Source organism: Ixodes scapularis, unplaced genomic scaffold, assembly GCF_016920785.2.
Source record: "Ixodes scapularis isolate PalLabHiFi unplaced genomic scaffold, ASM1692078v2 PGA_scaffold0__279_contigs__length_252992795, whole genome shotgun sequence".
NCBI classification, from domain to species: Eukaryota; Metazoa; Arthropoda; class Arachnida; order Ixodida; family Ixodidae; genus Ixodes; species Ixodes scapularis.
In genome coordinates, this window is record NW_024609835.1 from 195,484,472 (window position 1) to 195,495,291 (window position 10,820).

General features: G+C 51.6%; 1 protein-coding gene and 1 pseudogene across 1 annotated transcript; both read left to right on the plus strand.

Moving 5' to 3' along the window:
- The first annotated feature begins 4,262 nt into the window (after positions 1–4,262).
- On the plus strand, positions 4,263–5,600 carry LOC121837929. Its single transcript, XM_042293819.1, has one exon. It carries the CDS (start codon positions 4,326–4,328, stop codon positions 5,598–5,600), a length of 1,275 nt encoding a protein of 424 aa, XP_042149753.1. The 5' UTR covers positions 4,263–4,325.
- Positions 5,601–7,564: 1,964 nt separating this feature from the next.
- Positions 7,565–9,417, plus strand: LOC121833383 (annotated as a pseudogene).
- Positions 9,418–10,820: the final 1,403 nt, after the last annotated feature.

Sequence of the window (10,820 nt, forward strand, 5' to 3'; positions counted from 1 at the left end):
CAGTAAAAGGGAATGAGGCAAAAATAATTCAAATCACACCCAGAGAACAATGCAAAATAAGCGAATGCGAAATCAAAATCTCCCTGAAAATACACAAGCACAGATGATGTTAAAAAGAGCAAAATCAGTCACAATTTTATTTATTTAAAAAAAAAAAGCCAGCCAAGTAAAAGGCCACGGCAGGAGCATTCACTACAAGTAGAACATATGCTGAGTACATAACAAGAGATCACAGAACGAAAAAAATAAGATATATGACATGGAGACACACCATACACAATCAAAATGCTTTCTTAACACTTCACAATGTGTGGGTAGCTTTACTGACAGGTGCAGTCACTTTTACATATCATAAAATACTTCTAAAGCCATTACACCTTCTAATGCTGTAACTGGTACGGTACACCTGTAGACGATAAATTGTACAAACCACATGGAATTAAACATCGAGCTACTTGATAAGATGGGTCTGCAGGTATCCAACTTGAGATGCATACTTAAGATAAGGATGCACGAGTGTGTTATATGCTGCAAGTTTGGCTCACCTCGTATGCTAAAGAATCCATCAGCTTGTGCATTATGTCTGACACAAAGTTGAAGTCCTGTAGATGCCAATGAAGTGTGCATTCTACAGGCAAAAGATACCCCGATTCCCCAGTACCACATTGAAACCATGGGAAACAAAAGAAAGATGAATATTAAAAAAGTGAAAGCTGCTTACAACTCCCTGTAACGCCGAATTAGAGCGCAGCTCTTGAGGAGGAGGAGGGAAGGGCACTGGGGGGGGGGTTAAACTAACCAGGGGGGGTCACGTGACCTTGGGGGGTCACGTGACCTTGGGGCTCACGTGACCCCAATGCCGATGATGTCATCACTGACGTCACTGATGACGTCATCGGTGACGATGACAATGCGGGTACCGATGACGTCATTAGTGACGTCACTGATGACTTCACCAGTGATGATGACGATGACAATGCGAATGTCGGTGACGTCATCAGTGACGTCGCTGATGACGTCATCAGTGTTGATGACGATGCGGATGTCGGTAACGTCATCAGTGATGATGACGATGACGATGCGGATGCCGGTGACGTCATCAGTGATGATGACGATGCGGATGCCGGTGACGTCATCAGTGACGATGACGATGACGATGTGGATGCCGGTGACGACATCAGTGACGTCACTGAGGACGTCATCAGTGATGATGACGATGACGATGCGGATGTCGGTAACGTCATCAGTGATGATGACGATGACGATGCGGATGCCGGTGACGTCATCAGTGATGATGACGATGACGATGTGGATGCCGGTGACGTCATCAGTGATGATGACGATGACGATGTGGATGCCGGTGACGTCATCAGTGACGATGACGTCATCAGTGATGATGACGATGACGATGTGGATGCCGGTGACGTCATCAGTGACGATGACGTCATTGGGGGTCACGTGACCTCAGGGGAGTCACGTGACTTCGGGGGGTCACCTGACCTCGGGGGGGTCACGTGCCCCCCACGAGGTCACGTGACCCCAGTGGGGGGCTCGCGCGGTGCATTATGGGACATTTCCCATGATGCACCGGGGTCACGTGACCTCGGGGGGGTCACGTGCCCCCCCACGAGGTCACGTGACCCCGGTGGGGGGCTCGCGCGGTGCATTATGGGACATTTCCCATGATGCACCGCGCGGTTACGCCGACGGCGACGCCGACGCCGCTCAGGCCGGAAACGGGCCCCTAAGAGCTGCGCTCTAAAACTTTCTCGAGGATCCCTTTACTCCATGCAGTCCCCTTCATAGTGGACTTTTCGGGGCACTTAAATCTGCAACGAAAAAGCACTTAAGTCCAAATTGTAAATTGTTCCCTTCACGTTGCAACTGGTACTCCTGTCATTGCGCCAATATCAGTTTTATCTGCATTGAATTGCTTTGTAGCTCTTTGTTATTCATCAGTATACTAGAAAAGCTGGCAGTCTGATGATACGGCCTGATGCCAAGTGTAAGCAGTGTGCCCGAAAAAGAAAAAAAACAGACTATTATTTAGTCTTGTCAAGTGGCTACCAGTGAGACAATGAGATAAATGTAAGTAACAGTGTGTAACTGTCTGCACTCTGCCAGGAAATAAACAGCAGTCGAAAGATGAAAACTTATCAGCTGTTGCTGCAGCAATCTGTCCAGGACAAGCTGGAGAAGCAAGGGCCCGTAGGGCGCTGCTCAGACCTTGTCCAGGCAGCCATGGGATGGTAGACACTTCTAGAACGAATAAATGAACACAGACGACAGTCGTTGTAGGTGTGCCTCGGTCGACTTGGAAACACTATCATTGTGCTAAACTCACCAGCTGCTGAAGGAGGGGAGGGGGTTGCCGAACCAGGCTGCTCTAGGGAAGCTGGGAAAGTCAGGTCCTGTACGGCACCGCTTGGAAGTTCCTGGGGGGCCTCAGGAGGACACACTCGCCTAGAATCGACAAAGACGGCAGTAGTGATAGGTGAGCCTCAGTTGACCTGGAAAGAGCATCGGACTGCCAAACTTACCCACAGCTGCGGTCACTGCGGCAGATTGTCCCGAGGGAAAAGCTCCGCTTGAACCTTGCTGGGGGCCTTCCGGAGGACACACACTCCTAGAATGGACAGAGATGGCACTAGTGGTAAGTGTGCCTCGGTCGACCAAGAAACAGTATCGGACAGCCAAACTAAAGAGCAGCTGCGGTTGCTGCAGCAGTCTCTTCTGGGGATGTTTCAGTACTGTGGGCATTGCGTTGTGGTGGGGTGCGTCGGGGACATTAGGGAGCCAACCAAAACAAATAAATGGAACTGCATTTTGTAAAGGAGGCATCCAAAATTATCAGTTTGTGCATCGAATTTGTATTGTAAGACAGATAACGTGTCTTACTGAAAGCAAATAAAAAAAAATAGTTTGTGAGATGTTTAACATACCACCTACATTTCCAGTTCCCTTGCAGTGGCGGTTTACCCTCTAGGCTGAAGGTAACAAAAAAAGAAATATTTGGGAGAGCATTTTTTCTCAATTTTTTTGTTCTCCTTTGTTTTGCATGATTAGTGTTTTGAATTGGTGGATAGTGCAGTGGTCCTGTAATAGATTGAAGAGATAGGATTTTAGTCGAGAACACATCATATAACGCCAACTCAAACGCCCGTTTTTGCAGATCCTAGGTTCGCCTGCCAAAGACCTGCACGTAAAGTTTGCGCTGACAAAGCTGCTCTCGCGAGTGTGGAGTTGTCTCGAATGGTTTATTTGCTTGCGTTATTGTTTCAGTTAGACTGCGAGCGAAGGAGGCCCTATTCACACTACGAGAGCTAACGCACTTTGAGCGGGCTAAGCACACACGCTCGTTCAGTAAGAGCGTCATCAGAGAAAACATACTCGTGCTTGTCGCACTGGCTGCGCTCGCACTTATATTGAAACGGAATATAGATACATCCTCAAGCTCGGGTCCGCAGCCGCGATAGCGTTGCAAGCTATGTGTGCGAAACAAAGTATGGTACGCGAACACGTACACGTACGCAACACTTGACGAGAGCGCGTACTCCGCATGCATCCGTAATTGAGAGCGACGCCGATGCCCCAAGCACGAGGAGGCCGTTTAGAACGACCAAAGACCCCTACGCACAGTTGCGTTTGAGAGCGTTTCACTGCGTTGCGACTGCGAGGACGCAGGACATCCATACTTCTTTTGTCGCATGCCAAGCAATTCCTTGAATTAGATTCCACGCTTCATACGAAGCGCAGATGTGCGGATCAATCACTTTCGTTTTTGACGCAACGCAGTTAAACCCTCTCAAACGCAACTGTGCGTAGGGGCCTTTACTTCCACGGCACGGGCATCCGTGCATGCTAAGTTGGCAATCTTGAGCTCGCTATTACATCGCTCGCGTTTACGGTGGAATGGCGTGCATAACTCGCTCTATACAGCTGTCTTCTTGCATGCTGGTGAGCTTTATACAGAGCACTCACCTCGTATAACTTTGCGGATCCCGTCGAGGAGACGATGACGAAGTACGAGTGAGTGGATGCATTTCACACGGGCTCTGCGATTTTTCGTCGATTTCCGTAGCTTTTCGAAGTTTTCACCCCAGATTTTCGGTGAATCGAGCGGTGGAGTACGCAAGGACCACGGAGACACAAAATATTGGGCAAGTGGACCACTTCCTCGCCATTTTTCAGCTTTTCGAGATCCGCATCGCATGTGGAGCATCTAAGCCTAACGGGCGCCTCACCGCGCTAAGCCTACTGAGTCGACTGAGTCCGCGGCGGCCCTACCCGGGGTCAATCGGCGCTCGCCGTCGAAGAATTTAAACATGGAGGTCACTGTTGAGGGTGAGCTCATCCGACCCGAGGAGCTGGAAGTGCCAAACCAATGGTTTACCAGCCGAAAATCGAAGATTGTCCCGTTGGAAAGTATTACGCGGGAAAGTGACCAAAGCCGCGCCCCGACAAAGGCAATGGGTAGAAAGATGGCGCTGAAGTCCATAGAGCGCAGGCAGATGCGCATACCGACGGAGGCGGCGAAGATCGTGCTCAGGCCGCGCGGAGGCCTGACGAAGCTGATCCAATATGGGACGGCCCACCTGGGCGACGTCATCAAAGCCGCAGCCGGGATCGATCCCAAGGAAGAGGGCGACGATATATTCTCGCCGAACTTGAAACAACAGTCCATTCTCGTCGGGACCACGTGCGAGAAGCGAAAGCTTAAGTACGCCTGCATCAAGCAGATAATGCTCGACGGGGAGTGTGTCGAAACCTCTGCCTACGTGGCCACCCCGGAGGATTGTGGCAAGGGGGTGATATACGACATCCCACTCTTCTACACGATAGAAGACATCAAGACCAGACTCGACCGCCGCGACAACCCTAAGATTCTGGGAGTCAGAAGATTGGGCAAGGAGTCGAAGGCCGTGATGCTACTGTTCGAAGAGAACACGGTACCAAGATGGATCCTTTTTGGAGGCGTCCCATTGAGATGCCAACTTTATAAGAAGAAACTTGAGATCTGCACCGCCTGCGGACGCCTGGGCCATCGGGATGACGTCTGCCCCGACCCGAAGAACGTCAGGTGCCGCGGGTGCGGTCTCGAAAGGCCACCGAAGGACCACAGCTGTGAGCCCAAGTGTCAACTGTGCGGCAAAGGGCATATACTGGGCGACAAGAAATGCCGGGAGATTTTCCGGACACCCTACGTCGTCAAGAAGAAGCAGTGGGAGCAAAAACAACGTCAGACCGACTCATCGGAACGCCAGAGCCGACCGAGAGAGCCGAAGCCGGAGAAGGGCTACAAGGTCCGAGACGAGTCCTTCCCAAGATTGGATACAAGGAATCCGGTGGAACCCAGAGGCCGATCCGGCTCCCGGGCCAACTCCAGGGGAACAAGCCAGTCCAGGGGGCGTCCCAGCTCCAGAGGCCTGGCCAACCCACGAAAACAAGGTTGGAGCCAGGAGCGTAAGGGCGTGAGCTTCGCAAAGGCGGTCACCCAGGCTAAGGAAGATAAAAGAGCTAACGAGATTGATCAGTTAAAGAAAATGGTTGAAAAATTAAGCGGGATTGTGGAATCTCAGAAGGTAGAGATTCAAAATTAAAAAAAAAAAAAACCAGGGGCCACCGACCCCTCCCCCGCCTCAGCCACGGCCCGTGGCCCCGGAGCCGCCGTCAAGCGAGGACAAAATGGTTACCGAGGCGACCCTCCCACCCCCGCTGAAGCGCAAATTTAAGGACGCGGACCTTGGTCCGACGTTGGAAGGCAGAATGATGAAACTGGAAAACACATTAGAGGAGTTCATTATTAACATGAATACCCAAGTTCAGGCCATTCTGGGCGCTATCCAGAAGCAGGCAGAGGCTATTCAGAAACAAGCTGAAGAGTCTCAGACATTCCGTACCGAGTTGGTTGCCAATAATATTTGGCAGCAAAATATCGAGCACGTTGTTTCAAAATTGCAAAATAGCCAGTCGTGCTGAGAACCAAATTTGGCAGTGGAACTGTCGTGGCTTCCGCCGTAAGCGGCCGATTCTGCAGCGATATCTTCCGCTACTGACCATCACGCCACTCGCGATTGCACTTCAGGAGACGGGGGGACCCGCGAAAATGTCAGGATATCAGGCGTTTCATAGCGACCGGGGCGAGAAATCGACGGTCACGACACTTGTGAAACGAAACATCGCGGTGATAGAACACGAGCTCGATTTGCGGGAGATCGAGAACGTCTTCGTCGAAATTTTAACGGGCAAAAAAACGGAACCCAACCTCTTTTTGTTGAATATATACAGCTCGCCTAAACAAAGAAAGGTTAGGTTCAGAGCCATGCTCCGCAAAACTCTCAAGATTAGCGGAAACCGGCCTCTAGTGGTTGTGGGGGATTTCAACGCGCATAATCAGGCCTGGGGGTACTCTCATCAGTGCCCAAAAGGTAGACAATTGTGGGAGGACATGCAAGACCAGGGGCTTTCGTTACACACTGACCCTGATAGCCCCACCCGAGTGGGCAACAGCGTTAGTGTGGATACGTCTCCAGATCTCACCCTCTCCAAGAACGTCCGCGGCCTCGAATGGCACAATTCAGAGCTAAATTTTGGGAGCGACCACTACATACTGATATCCCTCCTCAAAGAAGGCCTTAAAACGCTCAGGGCACGCGCGCCAGCCACCGTCGAATGGGACCAGTTTAGAACAATCAAATCCAACCAGGAAGGGAAGCCCATTTGCGACATCGGGGAATGGGCAGAACAGCTAAAATCGAACGTCGGGGAGGTTACCAAAACCTTAGAAGGTGTAGACGCCCCCGAGATTGCCGATAGCCACCTCCTGCATATGTGGGAGGCTAAGCAAAGCATGGAAAGACGTCTAAGGACACAAAAATGGAACCGCACCCTCCGGAGAAGGTCAGCGCGACACAACAAGGAAATTGAGGATTACTCCTTTAAATTATGCGAACACAATTGGGGCAACAAATGCGACCAGATGGAAGGCGAGATGAACCTCGCTAGAACTTGGGGTATGCTCCGCCATTTGCTCGACCCGGAAAATTCGAAAACCCAATCGGGAATCAGACTCGCCAAAGCTCGACAGGCTTTTGATGGCGGCGACAACGATTTCATGCAGAAACTAATAGAAAACTACGTAGGTGAGACCCATCAAACTCCCCTTCCAGACTATGATGGTGCGCACAACGAGGCGCTTGATGCCCCCATCACTGAAGTGGAAGTTAGAGCGGAATTAGTTGGGCTCCGCACAAAGTCTGCCCAGGGTCCTGACGGGATTACAAATAAAATGCTCAGGAACTTGGATGATACCTCGATAGGTTACCTAACGGAGTACATGCAAGAATGCTGGGACAAAGGCGAGCTGCCGCAGCAATGGAAATCGGCAAACGTCATCTTAATACCCAAGCCGGGCAAGCCTCCGCAGCTCGGGAATCTCAGGCCCATATCGCTTACCTCGTGCATAGGAAAGCTAATGGAGCACGTCATCCAGACGAGATTAATCGAATACCTGGAAAAGCAGGACCTCTTTCCGCACACAATGATCGGGTTCCGCGCTCATCTGTGCACGCAGGATATCATGCTTCAGATTAAACACGACATTGTCGACTCGTGGTTTAAGGATGCGAAGGTGATCCTAGGACTAGACCTGACGAAAGCCTTCGAGAACGTAAAGCACGAGGCGATACTTACCGGACTTAGCAATCTAAATGTGGGCACTAAAACTTTCAATTACGTGCGAAACTTCCTTTCCGGCAGGACGGCCTGCGTAAAATTCCAATCTATGGAATCTTCCATTCTTGAGCTGGGCAGCAGGGGCACGCCCCAGGGCTCGGTGTTGTCCCTGCTCCTCTTTAACGTGGCCATGTGCGCGCTCCCCGGGCAGTTGGAACGCATCGAGGGGCTACAATTGAGCCTCTACGCAGATGACATTACCTTACGGGTCAACCAGGGTAGTGACTCGGAAATTGAACAAAGGCTCCAGGCGGCGACCGACACAATCGTGAGGTACGCGGCCGAGCGAGGATTGGCTTGTTCGCCACAAAAATCGGAACTATTCCTCTACAACCCTAGGCATCTCCGGTGTAAGGCACCGTCGGATATTCTAATTTAGGTAGCGGGAGCAGAGGTCCCAAAAGTAGAACAGATACGAATTCTCGGCCTAGTTCTCGAGTCTCACGGCCACAACGGAGAGACTCTAAAGCGACTGGAGAGCCACGTGATGCAGACACTGAGCCTCATCAGGCGGGTTGCGAGCAAGGGGCGAGGATTAAAAGAAAAGAATTTAATGAGGCTGGTACAAGCTTTCATATTCAGCAGAGTTAGCTACTCTACGCCTTATCTCGACTTAAAGTCGGCAGAAAAGATGAAAATTGACGGATTAATACGTAGATGCGTCAAGCGCGCGCTGGGCCTGCCCACGTGCACATCCACGGAGCGACTTTTGGCGCTCGGGATGCACAACACGTGGGTGGAACTGGCGGAAGCGGTGCGCACATCTCAGATTGAGAGATTGTGCGGCACAAAAACGGGCAGGACTATCCTGGCTAAACTAGGAATCAATCCGCACAGGGGCCCAATCCTGAAGGCAGAAATTAAGGAGGGAATCAGAAGCTGTCTAACCATCCCCCCTTTACCTAAGAATATGCATCCCGAGCATAATAAGATCAGAAGAGAAAAGAGAGCAGAGGCCATTAGTCTCCGGTATAAGGAGCTGCCCTCGGAGCAGGTAGCGTATGTGGACGCCGCTTGTGGCCACGACGGACGAGCGGTAGCCGCGGTAGTCGATGGCCGCGGAAATGCCGTTACGGCAGTCTCCTTAAGGACGCGCTCCGCTGCAGTGGCGGAGGAAGTTGCGGTAGCATTGGCTTGCGTCGGCACGGAAGCAAATTTCATCATAAGCGACAATAAAACTGCCATCCAAAATTTTAGTGCAGGCAGAATCTCGCCTGCGGCGGCGAAGATTCTCGATCAGCGACAAATTGCGAGGAAAATTACGTTGATCTGGACACCGGCACATGCCTCCGTCCCCGGCAACGAGGCGGCTCACTAGCTAGCTCGAGGTTTATACCACCGGGCTGGTGAGGACCCCCTCTGGCAAGGGAGCGGTGAACGCATGGTAAAATATGGGGAAATTACTCAACATTAAAGATTGGAACGTAGGCTGGTACCCCCACCAGACCCGTCATTAAATAATACGCAGGCAGTCGCGTGGCGACGACTCCAAACATACACGTACCCACACCCAATCCTGGTGAACCATATGTTCCCGGATATAAGATCAGACGAGTGTACACACTGCGGGTTGAGAGGTCCCTCGACCATATAATCTGGGAATGCTCAAATTCTCCCGGGAGGGCGCTAAATATCGCTTCTAAAGAATCCTGGGAGACCCTGCTGCGCAGTTCGGACCCTGAGCTCCAGCTCCGCCTCGTCCGACTGGCTGAAGAGGCCGCCGGGACACAAGACCTCCTGGCCAGCATCTAAAGCGGTGCCTCCTGCCTCCCCGGCCTGGTGCCGAGGGGGGAGGGAGAATGCCAATTCTGGTACCCCCACCAGACCCGTCATTAAATAATACACAGGCAGTCGCGTGGCGACGACTCCAAACATACACGTACCCACACCCAATCCTGGTGAACCATATGTTCCCAGATATAAGATCAGACGAGTGTACACACTGCGGGTTGAGAGGTCCCTCGACTATATAATCTGGGAATGCTCAAATTCTCCCGGGAGGGCGCTAAATATCGCTTCTAAAGAATCCTGGGAGACCCTGCTGCGCAGTTCGGACCCTGCCCAGGCAGCACAAAATGAACGGCCGGGCAATGGCTGAAGCATTTTGGCCAGTCACATTTCCTCCGGCCTAAGGCTGGTCAAACTACTATGCCCGAACATGGCTGTGGGCCTTGGCCAAAGACTTGAGGGGACTGGCTGTTGGAGGCTGGCCGATGACCTGTAGCAGGACACAAGCCGAAGGCTAGCAAATAAAGACCGGCCAAAGACTTTGGTATGGACAGAGGCCAAAGGTTAGCATCCGTGCACTGGCCAATGCCATGTAGCCGAAAGCAAGCCGAAGTTGCGGAACAGGACATTGGCCAATCACCTGCGATTGAAAGCTGGCCGGAGTTTAGCAAATGGAGGCCGGCCGAAGACTTGTGTCAGGACACAGGCTGAAGGTTAGCATCTGGGCACTGGCCAATGCCGTGTGGCCGAAAGCAAGCCGAAGTTTAGCAACAGGGCATCGGCCGGTGTCCTGTGATCAGAGGCAGGCCGGAGTTAAGCAACTGGGCATTAGCCGTACATTAGATGTCAGGTGCTAGGCGAAGAAGTTTGACCGGGCACAGGCCGATGACATGCAGCTGGACACAGGCCGATGCCTCGCAACTAATCATAGGCCGTACCTTTGCGATTGGGTGCTGGCCCTACAGCCGAGGTCGCACATTAGTGAGCGACTTGCAGTTAGGTGTTAGCCTTGCAATTAACTCATGGACGCACTGCAGAACAAGAGCCTGTGCCTGACATTTTGCCTGCACACTTTGCAGTAGCTGTGGATGCTGTATCAGTTAAGATCAACCACTTGAGATCAAATGTCGGGATGCACAAACTCACTGAGAACTGGTTTGTATTGTTAAAACAAAAAAGGCTGAGGATTTTCTGCTACTATTTTTATTTAACCTCTTCCATTTCTTCATCCTGCTTCTTGCTTCGCCCACCATCACGGTCGACAAATGACCACAGCCATCTCTTTGCGATATCTTGAACCGTCGCCTCGCTCAAGTCCGTATACTTCGCCTTGCTGGCAGCTGAGAAAATAAAAAGCA

Coding starts and splice junctions, on each gene's coding strand:
- LOC121837929 (XM_042293819.1), top strand. CDS start 4,326: ATGGAGGTCACTGTTGAGGGTGAGCTCATCCGACCCGAGGAGCTGGAA.